General features: G+C 48.6%; 1 protein-coding gene across 2 annotated transcripts in view; it reads left to right on the forward strand.

Annotated features, from left to right (window-relative positions):
• Window positions 1–12,284, forward strand: part of dvl2 (dishevelled segment polarity protein 2) — a 52,572-nt gene extending 40,288 nt beyond the window's left edge. For both annotated transcript variants that reach the window (XM_072591688.1, XM_072591689.1), the window contains exons 10-15: window positions 2,448–2,515; window positions 3,501–3,635; window positions 5,963–6,094; window positions 6,591–6,767; window positions 9,233–9,460; window positions 10,953–12,284. In XM_072591688.1, coding sequence (XP_072447789.1) covers window positions 2,448–2,515; window positions 3,501–3,635; window positions 5,963–6,094; window positions 6,591–6,767; window positions 9,233–9,460; window positions 10,953–11,398 — 1,186 coding nt within the window. In that variant the 3' untranslated portion in view covers window positions 11,399–12,284. The remainder of the gene's footprint in view (window positions 1–2,447; window positions 2,516–3,500; window positions 3,636–5,962; window positions 6,095–6,590; window positions 6,768–9,232; window positions 9,461–10,952) is intronic.
• The last annotated feature ends 926 nt before the right edge of the window (window positions 12,285–13,210 follow it).

The following is a 13,210-nucleotide window of genomic DNA, read 5'->3' on the forward strand; positions in this document are numbered from 1 at the left end:
AATCTACTTGATCTAAAGAGCTTCCAATCAATATTTGGGAAGTTGAAATCGCCCATGACTACGACCCTGTGACTTCTGCACCTTTCCAAAATCTGTTTCCCAATCTGTTTCTCCACATCTCTGCTGCTATTGGGGGGCCTATAGTAAACACCCAACAAGGTGACTGCACCTTTCCTATTTCTGACTTCAGCCCATACTACCTCCAGAGGCAGATCCCCCTCAAACTGCCTTTCTGCAGCCGTTATACCATTTCTAATCAGCAATGCCACCCCCCCCTCCTTTTTTACCACCCTCCCTAATCTTACTGAAAGATCTGTAACCAGGAACCTCCAACAGCCATTCCTGTCCCTCATCAATCCACGTTTCCGTGATGGCCACAACATTGTAGTCCCAGGTACCAATCCACGCCTTAAGTTCACCCACCTTATTTCTGATACTTCTTGCATTGAAGTATACACACTTGAGCCCATCTCCGTGTCCGCAAGTAGTCCCTGTCAGTGCTACCTTCTCCACAGCCTCCCTACAGTCTTGGGCATCCTGAAAAACAGCTAGCTTACTTGCTGGACTACAAGTCCAGATCCCATCCCCCTGCCAAATTAGTTTAAACCCCCCCCCGAAGAGTGGTAGCAAACCTACCCCCCAGGATATTGGTGCCCTCTAGTTCAGGTGCAATCCGTCCTGCTTGTACAGGTCCCACCTTCCCCAGAATGCAGTCCAATTGTCCAAATACCTGAAGCCCTCCCTCCTACACCATCCTTGCAGCCACGTGTTCAACTGCACTCTCTCCCTATTCCTTGCCTCACTTGTCACGTGGCACCGGCAACAACCCAGAGATGATGACTCTGTCTGTTCTAGCTTTTAGCTCTCAGCCTAACTCCCTGAGCTCCTGAATGACCTCCCCAACCCTCTTCCTACCTATGTCATTGGTGCCAATGTGCACCACGACTTCTGGCTGCACACCCTCCCCCTTAAGGATTCTGAAGACACGGTCTGAGACGTCTCGGACCCTAGCACCCGGGAAGCAACAAACCATCTGAGAGTCTCGCCCATGTCCACAGAACCGCCTGTCCGTCCCTCTAACTAAAGAGTCCCCTATAACTAGCGCTCTCCTCCTCTCCCCCTTTCCCTTCTGAGTCTCAGAGCCACAGACCCCTTCACTGCAGCTTACACCTGCAAGGCTGTCCCCTTGTATGATTGTATGTTGTATGATTAGATTAGATTCCCTACAGTATGGAAACAGGCCCTTCGGCCCAACAAGTCCACACTGACTCTCCGAAGAGTAACCCACCCAGACCCATTCCCCATATTTACCTCCTGACTAACGCAGCTATCACTATGGGCAGTTTCCCATGGCCAATCTACCCTAACCTGCACATCTTTGGACTGTGGGAGGAATACAGAGCACCTGGAGAAAACCCACACAGACACGGGGAGAATGTGCAAACTCCACACAGTCAGTTACCCAAGGTGGGAATTGAACCCAGGTCCCTGGTGCTGTAAGGCAGCAGTGCTAACCACCATGCCACCCCTAATATAATTAAAAGAAAGAGTGTGCAAACTCCAGCCTGGGAGTTTTGATACAGGGACCCATTCTCTGCAAACAAGAGAAGTATGTTCAATCTTTTTATCCTTTTCAATGCTGTAGGAGCTTGGATGGTTCTCCATGGCCAATGCCTCTTGCAACAAGTGTCCTTCCCTCCTGTGGTGTAAATGGTTGTAACTGTCTGAAATTTGGATTTCTGATGAGTATGAGATAAAAAGCATTGACAACATGTTGTGCTTTCCAGCGCTATTCCAGTTCTGTGCTCCTGCTTCTTTTGGTTTTAGTTGCAGAGGACTTGCTGCAAGCTTTTGAAATTCTGTTAGGATTGGAAGACACTCAGGAATCTGGGTATGTTGGGGGATCGGGCAAGGCTTGAACCAGGGACCGTCCATATAAGTATATCCATTTGGGCGTTTAAGAGACTGGAGAATGGTGAGAATGAGGAACTTGAGGTAAATGGAATTGATATGTTTCAGGGAGGGGTAAGCTGGATAGACACTGGTGCGGAGGAAAGAGTGGAAGGATACACTGATAGGGTGAGATGGAAGTGGGAGGCTCATGTGAAGCAGAAACTCTGGCATGGAGTAGATGGGATTATGGCCTGGTTGTTCTCTGCAGGTCTGTGTAACATCTGAGGAAACTGCCAGTAGCAACCTCAGAACTGAGTACCACTTGTGGCTTACAACATTATCTGTAAGTAACGCACTGAATTGAGGAAAAAAATCCCTTCTGGTTTTGTTGTGTTAGCTTCAATGTTTACTCTGGTTTTGAATGTGCTGAATGTGATGAGTGCAGGAGCGTTGCTATTCCTGTCCCAATCCCAGGTGCTTTATGATATATTGTCTCTCCTTTCAAAGCTACTTACTTGACTTGACTTTAATCTGTTTGTTTTCCTCTCTTTAAGGCCAATTATTTTAACAGTTGCCAAATGCTGGGACCCATCACCTCAGGGCTACTTCACTTTGCCCAGAAGTAAGTGTTGGCTTAATATTTCGCCGCACATATAGCAGTGTGTGCTGTGCTACTGAGATTGATGTTTATTGACGTCTGATGAGACGAGGTTTTCTAATGCTTCAAGTTGAAAGATTTTGGTGACTCTTTACAGTCCCCACCAAATACTCCCAAGACAGGGACAGCACCAGGTTAGATACAGCGTAAAGCTCTCTCTGCACTGTCCCCACCAAAGACTCCCAGGACAGGGACAGCACAGGGTTAGATACAGGGGGAAGCTCCCTCCACACTGTCCCTGTCAACCATTTCCAGGACAGGGACAGCACAGGGTTAGGTACAGAGTAAAGCTCCCTCTACAGTGTCCCCCATCACACTGTTCCAGGACAGGAGCAGCATGGGGTTAGATACAGAGTAAAGCTCTCTCTACACTGTCCCCCCCCATCAAACACTACCAGGACAAGGACAGCATGGGGTTAGATACAGAGTAAAGCTTCCTCTACACTGTCCCCCCATCACACACTCCCAGGGCAGGGACAGCATGGGGTTAGATACAGAGTAAAGCTCTCTCAACACTGTCTCCCATCGCACCATTCTAGGACAGGGACAGCACGGTTGATTGGGCTGATTGACCTCCTGCTATCCTGATTCGAGGTGATGACTGTGCTGGGAGGTGAAAGTGGAGAATTATGCTGAGGACAGAACCTGGGACTATTGAGGACAGAGCAGGGTATGTCAATGTTTGAATCAATTGTACCAAGTGGGTCCAGACTGGAAAAGTGACCACTTGGACAATGGACTGCTGGGCACTCTGCCAAACTAGTGCCTTTGAGAACAATTTGAAAGAAAAGAAAACGACAGGAATTTAATGGCTCAAGAATTGAAATGAGTTGCCATTTTGTCACACCTTGACCTGAGTGAGCAGCATGATCCAATTTGTATCCTAGCTTCTATTTTCTTCTTGTCCTTTTGCGCACACTGATGCGATTCTCTGTTCCTCTTTCTGTAGATGAGCCAATCCGACCTATTGATCCCGCTGCCTGGGTGTCTCACTCTGTTGCGTTAACTGGTGCATATCCAGCTTATGGTGCGAGTTCATCCATGAGCACCATCACCTCCAGCAGCTCAATTACCGAAACTGAACGTAAGTGAATCCTTCCCAGTGGTTCCGCTATACCGGACAAGAGGCTTGAACTCTGAACGTAGCAATTGGGTTAATGTCTGTCTTGGGTCACTGGCATATAGCACCTGTGAAACTTGTTAATAAATGGTGGCATTATTGCTTACTGCATACCTTAGCCCCTGTGGAATGTCTCATGCCACTATGTTGGATCGTACTGTGCGTAGTCAGGCCCAGCGCACAAGCAGGAGTAGACTGTTCAAACCCCTTGAACCTGCTCTTCCTTTTAATGCATTTGTGTATGATCTTGAGATTCAGCTCCACTCTCCCGACCACTCCCCATTTCCCCTTGGTTCCCAAAAATCTGTCGATAATAGCTGTAAATATATTCAACAATTGAGGATCCACAGCCCTCTGTGTTAGAGAATTCAAAAGATTCAGTCCCAGAAGATTGGCCAATTATCCTGAAAGTCTGCCTCCCACCCTCTGCCCTGGAAACAATCTCTCATCGTCTACCCTGTGTAACCCTTTCACAACCTTGAGTGTTACAATGAATCACCCCTCATTTTCCTAAACTCCTGACAGCATCATTGCAGTTTACTCAGCCTCTCATCATAAGGCAGTGCGATTATCCTCCAGACAAATCCGGTGAATCTTTACTGTGCTGTAAATAAATGTTGAGTGAACTGGGTCTGCGTGTTCACAGATTGTCAAATGACCACTATTTAAGGGCAGCACAGTGGCTCAGTGGTTAGAGCTGCTTCCAAACAGCACCAGGGAGCTGGGTATGATCGTAACCTCTGGTGGCGACTGTCTGTATGGAGTTTGCACACTCTGCCTGTGTCTGCGCGGGTTTCGTCCAGGTGCTCTGGTTCTCTTTTCCACCCCCACCATAGTCCAGAGGTGTTCAAGTTAGGGTGGATTGGCCATGGGAAATTGTCTAGGAGAAAGTGAGGGCTGCAGATCAGAGTCGAGAGTGTGGTGCTGGAAAAGCGCAGCAGGTCAGGCAGCTTCCGAGGAGCAGGAGAATTGATGTTTCTGGCAGGAGCCCTTCATTCCTGATGAAGGGCTCTTGCCTGAAAAGTTGATTCTCCTGCCCCTCGGATGCTGCCTGACCTGCTGTGCTTTTCCAGCGCCACACTCTCGATTCGTGCTAAATTGTCCCATAGTGTCCAGAGATGTGTCGGCTAGGTGGATTAGCCATGAGAAATGCAGGGTTACAGGGATAGGATGGGTTTGGGTGGGATGCTGTTCAGAGGATTGGTGTGGATTCGCTGGGCTAAGAGACTTGCTTCCATGCTCTGGTTTCTCAGATTCTAAGCAGCTAAAACACTGCTGCTGTTACAGAGAAGTCACAAGCTTTCTCACGCTGGCTCCCGTATAATAAACCTGTCAATAAGGGATCAGCATTCCTGAACTCAACAGAAAAGGTTTCTCCTCAAAATAACCTCCTCCTTATTTCCATACCTGTAGCCAGCAGTGCTCGGAGTATTGTCTGAATTTTTCATTTACATATTAGACTGCTAGTTCTGTCTCACAGGATTGACTAACTTGATTCCAAACTATTGATCCCGACATCAGTTCAGGGAATCAGTGTTCCATGAAGTGACTTTGTCCCTACCCAGTCCACCAGGATGATGGCCACAAGTTGATTAAGTATTTTGGGACACGGTGGACAGAACTAAGTTTTTTAGAAGTTGTTTTTAAAGTGTCTTTGGTGACCACTGGACCAAAGGCGACTGAAGCGTTTTTGAAGTCACTTTGGTGGTCGTTATCGTTATATAGGAAACACAGCAGCCACTTTGGGCACAGGGAGATCCCGCAAACTGCAGTGCGATCAGAACCAGATATAATGTGTGTCTGATTTTGTCAAATATTGTCCCAGAGATGCTGGGGAGAGCAGCCCGGTTCAACTTCAAAATAACACTTCAAAACGTACCAGGCAGAGCAGGTGGGCCTTGGTTTGAGGTCTTGTTTTAACCCAGGCACTTCTGACAGTGCAGCACTCCCTGGGACTGAGCTGGGAGGGTCATCCTCAGTGTGGGATTTGAACCAAGGACTTTCTGAGGGCCGAGGGACTAGACTAGCTGCTGAGCCACGGCTGGCAGAGCGGTAGGCTGGAATAAAGGTTCACACCTTGGAATGTTCAGCTCCTGATCTTGATCGTTCACTGTGGTAACAAGAGTGAGCTTAACCCCATCTCCAGTTCACGAGCAGTTACCAGCGCCTGCCAGTCGTTTTATAAACCTCAGGACGAATAAATGGACAGAACAAAATTGTGTTAGTGTTGGTCTCTGTTTGGATCTGTGGCGATTCTTGTGCTGTAACAAATTTCCAAAATCTTTCTCCAGGTTTTGACGACTTTAACCTGTCCATCCACACGGATATGATGTCTGTTGCTAAGGCGATGGCTTCCCCAGAGTCTGGCCTTGAGGTTCGAGACAGGATGTGGTTGAAGATTACAATCCCCAATGCATTCTTAGGTGGGTTATTTCTTGGTCAGTTTTTTATCATCCATCCACCAATAAGCACAGCAGTGGTGTTCACTGCACATAGATACGGAGCACCTTTTTATTCATCAGGGTGTGAAAATGAATGAACGTGTAACCGTAACGTTTCAGTGTGGCATACAAGTCATTCACAGTCCAACAAGGTTCCTGCTTGTCTAGGAGTGAGATTATTTTGCTGTGTAACTACGAATGTACTAGCCCAGAGTTAAGGCTGCTCGTTATCTGTATGTGGCCACAATTTATTCTGAAGTATACACATTAATCACTGTGCAACTATATAGAGTCACTCTTCAACAGGTTAAGGAGGGTTGCTCACTGTTTGACTCTGTGCGTTGACCAGTGAGCTTTTGTCCTCTCCGTCTCTTGGAGACGCCCTAACCAAGACCATCCATCTTTCTTGTTTGCGCTATGCCCACAGCCTCGTTATTGTCGGAGCGATAGGACTGAATCTTGTGTTTCTGACGCGCAGGCTCCGACGTTGTGGACTGGCTGTACCACCACATCGAGGGCTTCCAGGATCGCAGGGAGGCGAGGAAGTACGCGAGTAACCTGCTGAAGGCTGGCTTCATCCGTCACACAGTCAACAAGATCACCTTTTCCGAGCAGTGTTACTACATCTTTGGGGATTTCAGTGGTTGTGAAAACTGTGAGTGTGTGCACGCACGGGAGCTGATCCCCTCCGTCTGACCTTGGGCAACAAGATTTCAAGGAGCTCATCTCAGCAAAGTCTTTACCCAATAATGGGCAGCAGCTTTCCTGCTCCTTGGGCACATGGGCAATTTGTTCAGGATGGTAGTGGCCTTGGAGTGGGTGCCTGTCAGACTGACTTGGGCTCAAACAGTTCAGTTACAAAGACAGGGTTTCACAGATTGTTTGTTTCCCATGCAGTTAGGTGATTAAGCAGTCACCTCATTTAAGTAGTCAGGACAATTAAAGGGTTTAATTGGATCAATGGAAACAATTTGCGCTGTTGAGGGCAGTGTGGTGACTCAGTGGTTAGCACTGCTGCCTCACAGCACCAGGGACCTGAGTTCAGTTGGAGTTTGCATGCTCCCCCCCGTGAGTGCGTGGGTTTCCTCCAGGTGCTCCAATTTCCTCCCACAGTCCAAAGATGTGCAGGTTAGGGCGGATTGGCCATGGGAAATTGTTCCATAGTGCCCAGGGATGTGCAGGTTAGGGTGGATTGGCCATGGGAAATTGTTCCATAGTGCCCAGGGATGTGCAGGTTAGGGCGGATTGGCCATGGGAAATTGTTCCATAGTGCCCAGGGATGTGCAGGTTAGGGTGGATTGGCCATGGGAAATTGTCCCATAGTGTCCAGGGCTGTGCACATTAGGGTGGATTGGCCATGGGAAATTGTCCCATAGTGGCCAGGGATGTGCACATTAGGGTGGATTAGCCATGGGAAATTGTCCCATAGTGGCCAGGGATGTGCACGTTTGGGTGAATTGGCCATGGGTAATTGTCCCATAGTGTCCAGGGATGTGCAAGTTAGGGTGGATTGGCCATGGGTAATTGTCCCATAGTGTCCAGGGATGTGTAGGTTGGGATGGATTGGTCATGGGGTAATTGTCCCATAGTGTCCAGGGATGTGCAGGTTAGGGTGGATTGGCCATGGGGTACTTGTCCCATAGTGCCCAGGGCTGTGCAGTTTAGGGTTGATTGGCCATGGGGTAATTGTCCCATAGTGTCCAGGGATGTGCAAGCAGAGTGAACTAACCATGGAAGATGCTAATCGGTGGGAACTCAATGGGCCAATTGACTTGTTTCCGCACTGTAGGGATCCTATAGTTGAGGGGAGTCTGGAACAAGGGGACAGAAACATCAGAGACTTAAACAGTTAATCTTTCCAGTCAAGATTAGAGTGGTGCTGGCAAAGCACAGCAGGTCAGGCAGCATCCGAGGAGCAGGGAAATCGGCGATTCGGGCAAAAGCCCTTCAGGGCTTTCCTGATGAAGGGCTTTTACCCAAAACGTTGATTTTCCTGCTCTGCTGTGTTTTGCCAGCACCACTCTAATCTTGATTCTAAACCCCAGCATCTGCAGTCCCCACTTCAGCCTCGTTAATCTTTCCAGTCAAGTTTAACTGTACTTCAGATATTGGGAACTTCTTTGGAAGTAGATGCATTGACCATTTGGCGTGTTCTGCTGCATCATTGATCTTGGTCTTCAACTCTACTTTCCTGCCTGCTCCCTGAGACAAGCCTAATAATTCCAGCTTTAAATACGTTCACCATGGAGCACCCGCCATCCTTTGGGGTCGAGAATTTCAGGGATTCAGAACCTTCTGAGTGAAGGTGTTTCTCCTTGTCTCAGTCCTAAATGACCTGTTCCTTTATCCTGAGGCAATGTCTTTGTGTCTGCCCTGGCTGGGGACTCAGTCTTTCAGCGTCCAGTTGTGCCTCTACAGAATCACATACATTTCAACCGGACTGTTTCAGGTTATGGAGATGTACAGGGAACAGACTGTTCGGTCCAACCCGTCCATGCTGACCAGATATCCTAAATTAATACAGTCCCATTTGTCAGCATTTGGTTCTTCCAAACCAGCCCTGAATAAAGGCATTCAGAAGCAGAATTTGTAATGTTTGACCAATTTTTCTTCACTTAAAGTGTCAGTGGATGTGCAATGAAAATTGTAAGTATGTGGGGCGGCACAGTGGCTCAGTGGTTAGCACTGTTGCCTCACAGTGCCAGGGTCCCAGGTTCGATTCCAGCCTCGGGAGACTGTGTGGAGTTTGCACATTTTCCCCGTGTCTGCGTGGGTTTCCTCCGGATGCTCTGGTTTCCTCCCATAGTCTAAGGCTATGCAGGTCAGGTGGATTGGCCATGCTAAATTAAGTTAGGTGCTGGTCAGAGGGAAATGGGTCTGCGTGGGTTAGTCTTTGGAGGGTCGGTGTAGACTGGTTGGGCCGAAGGGTCTGTTTCCACACTGTCGGGAATCGAATCTAATCTAATCTAATCTTGCCAAATTAAACTAATCCCTTCCACCTGCCCTTGGTCCATGAAACAATAAAACCGTTGCAGTTTATGGATGCAAGGATTACTTTGGGACATATCGGTTAATTATCAGGAAGCAAGTGCGTAATGTTCATGTTTCTTTCCAATGCAGACTTGGCCAATCTCTCCTTGAATGACAATGACGGTTCAAGTGGCGCCTCCGACCAGGACACGTTGACCCCTCTCCCTCACCCGGGCACCACCCCGTGGCCGATAATGCATTCCTTCCAGTATCCCTACCCGCCTCCACATCCCTACTCCACACAGCCACCCAGCTACCACGAGCTAACTACCTACAGCTACGGGGGAGGAGGAAGTGCCGGCAGCCAGCACAGTGAAGGTGAGCGAGGGATTTGTGCAAGTCCAAGGCTGTTTGGGATGTTGTGTCTGGGCTGGGAGGTTTTGGCTGGATCATTGAAACACTGAGTCACTTTGTGTCATAGAATAGGACAGCGCAGGTACGGGCCCTTCCGTCACCATGTGCTGAACACAGCGCCAAATCAAACTAATACCTTCTCTCTGCCCTTGGCTTGTGTCCCTCCAGTGCTTGCATATTCATGTGCTTACCTAATAATCCGTTTAACGCTCCTAACACATCTGCCAACACAACCATTCATGGGACGCAGCTCAGGCCACACTCCGACCACACACTGTGTAAAAAAAGAACTTGCCCCTTGCATCTCCTTTGAACTTTTCCCCTCTCATATCCGGCATTTGACCTCTGAGAAAAAGATTCTGACTGTCAAACTTATCTATAATTTTTAAAACCTCTGATTTGATCTCCCAAAGTGCAGTCCCTCACACTTACCAAGATTAAGATCCATCTGCCATCTCTCCATGCGTATCCGCAACTGATCTCACTGTATCCTTTGACAATCTTCTCTGCCAACCCCCACTCCACCTTTTTTTGTGTCAGCTACAAGCTTACTAACCCACCCCCATACATTTTCATCCAAGCCATTTACATGAATCACAGTTGTCCCTGTGATGAGTGGCTTGCTTGTCCATTTCAGAGGGTGGTTAAGGAACAACCACATTGCTGTGGGTCTAGAGTCATATGTAAGCCTGACCAGGTAAGGACAGTGATGGTGTGGCCCATCGATAACTTATTCAAGGCTGCGTACCCACACTGGGAGGAGGCCATTTGACCCTTTGATCCTGTTCTGCTATTTGGCTGCTAGGACAGTGACCTTGAATTGACTTTCCTGTCTGTCTCTTCCCCCATAATTCCTGACTACTTTGTTGATCAAACATCTGTGTCTCCAACCAGAAGGGACCTAAATTCATATGGAGCGACCTGCCCTCTGTCTGGGGGAAGGAATGTGAACAGGCAATGTGCCTGTTTTTCAGTTCAACAAAGGCTTATGGAGCACTAGTTCAGGGATGTGTGCTCCATGGCAACATATTAACCAATCAGAGTGTACTTGCCAACCAATCTCGTGCAGTGTAAATTGTTGATCCTTTTGAAATTTGGCATTCTTGCATGTGTCCTGATGAGTGAAAGCTTGGATGCAATAGAGTTATATAGCACAGAAACCCTTCGGTCCAACCAGTCCATTCCTACCATAATCCCAAACTAAACTAGTCCCACCTGCCTGCTCCTGACCCATGTACCTCCAAACCTTTCCTATTCATGTCCTTATCCAAATGTCTCTTAAATGTTGTAACCGTACTCACATCCACCACTTCCTCAGGAGGTACATTCCACACACGAGCCACCATTTCATTTATTTCATGAATTAATGTAAACCCCCGTGGTGGGATTGAGCATGATTCCTTGTCCAGTAACGTCGTCACTGTTCCTTAGAGCGCTGTGATTCCTTCCATTGCAGGAAGCCGGAGCAGTGGGTCCAACCGCAGCGAGAGCGAGAGGCGCACGGGCAAAGACAAAGACAGTAAAACGGTGGACTCCAAGTCGGGCAGTGGCAGCGAGTCGGAGTACTCCACCCGGAGCAGCGTGCGCCGTGATCACACCGGGAGCGAGCGCTCGGCTGCCAACAGTGAGCATAGCCACCGCAGCCACCACCACTCGGTCATGGGCAGCGTGCGCTCCCACCATTCTGTCCACCCCTACGGGCCACCGGGGGTCCCGCTGCAGTACAACCCCCTGATGGTGATGATGGTGCCCCAGCCGCCACCACCGTCATCTGCTGCCGTACCCCCCGGAGCGCCCCCAGTCCGCGACTTGGCCTCCGTGCCCCCTGAGCTCACTGCCAGCCGTCAGTCCTTTCACATGGCCATGGGAAATCCCAGCGAGTTCTTCGTGGACGTCATGTGACTCGGGCGGTGGAGCGGCACTTCTCCAGTTTGTTCTCTTTCTCTCTCTCTCTCTCTCTCTCTCTCTCTCACACACACACACCTCTCTCTCTTTCTCACACACACACATCTCTCTCTCTCTCACACACACACACATCTATCTCTCTCTCTCTCACATCTCTCTCTCTCTCACACATTTTCTCTCTTCCCTTCTATGTCGCCGCATCAGTCTCAAAGAAGTGGGGGGGGGGGAGGTGGGGAGTGAAGATTCTGGTGCTGACATTGTAAATAACGTCACTTTTCACACCCACTGAAACACTAATCAATGAGGGCTGGCTACGCAAGCAGCTGCTGACCCTCGACAACACAAGGCAGCCGTCACTGGAGCCGAAACCAAGACAAGTATTTCAAAACGAACTGCGTTTTTTTTAGTATAATTTAATTGAAGTACCAATTAACAAGTGCAATTCTAGTCTTTTATTTCTTGTTTTTTTTATATATATATTATATACCAGGACGGAGTATTATCCTCCACTGTAATCACTACGTCCCTGATGGGTTTGTACCTGCAAACTCCAAAAAAAAAATACAGTAACAATTTAAGCAACTGCGTGGCCACTGCCTACGAGCTGCCCAGGGTCTGACATTTCGATAGCACGACCTTGCGGTGTACTTGGTTGAGGGCCGTTCTGGCGGTCAGCCTTCCATTGCCGTGCAGTGTCATTTCAGGGACCAAGTGCAAAGCCTGGGCTTGTGTTTTTTTTTAAATTGTAGAATAAAGGTAACCCGGTTACCTTGTTGGAGTGTTTTCAGAAGGAAAGTCCGTTGGTAATCCAGTTGTTAGCTCAGTATTGCAACGATTTTTGGAGTTTTTACAAAACATAAATAAACTTTTACAGTCTTATGAATCTTTGCAGTAAAGCCGATTGTGTCTCACTGCCTTTTTCCGTCCTGTTTTGCAGCCACTGTCTCAGTTTGATTGAAAGTAAGGAGCACTTTGAGCTCGGCCTGGCTTCTTTCTGAAGTTTCGCCAGCAAGGAATTGCAGTATTTGTACTTAAACCTTCCTGAGTTGCCCCACAGGAGCCAATATCAAAAAGAGCCTGATACTGAGCTGCCTGAGATAATAGGACAGGTGACTAGAAGCTCACTCAAAGAGGTAGGTCGTAAAGGAGAAGGGAGAGAAGATGGGAGAGTTTAGGGAGGGAATCAGAGTTTTTATTCCAGGCAGCTGAAGGCACGGCCACCAATGGTGGAGCGATGGGAATCAAGGGATTCGCAATAGGTTGGAATTAGAGCAGCTCAGAGACGATGGACTTTAGGGGCTGGAGGAGTTCACCGAATAGGATGGATTGTCAGAATGGAGGCAGTTACACAGAGATGGGGAGGTTAGAGACAGGGAGAGGCATCTGGTTTGGAGGTTGAAGAGGTAAGGAAGAGTGAAGGGTTGAGAAGAGGCGATTGCAGGAACTGGAAGAGGTTATGGAGTCAGGGCGAGCTGACAGGAGCTGGAGGACAATACAGAAGCAGTTGGGTTGGAGGGGACTGGAGAATTCTTCAGAGATGGGCAGCTGATTGGGACCAGAGGAGGTGATGGTGTTAGAACACAGTGTGTAGGGGCTGGAAGAGGTTACAGAGATAGGGAGGGGGTGTAGGGGCTGGAAGGGGTTACAGAGATAGGGAGGGGGTATAGGGGCTGGAAGGGGTTACAGAGATAGGGAGGGGGTGTAGGGGCTGAAGGGGGTTACAGAGATAGGGATATAGGATCAGGAGGGGGTTGCAGAGATAGGGAGGGGGTGTAGGAGCTGGATGGGGGTTACAGAGATAGGGAGGGG

This window comes from Chiloscyllium punctatum, chromosome 21 (assembly GCF_047496795.1).
Source record: "Chiloscyllium punctatum isolate Juve2018m chromosome 21, sChiPun1.3, whole genome shotgun sequence".
Taxonomy (NCBI): Eukaryota; Metazoa; Chordata; class Chondrichthyes; order Orectolobiformes; family Hemiscylliidae; genus Chiloscyllium; species Chiloscyllium punctatum.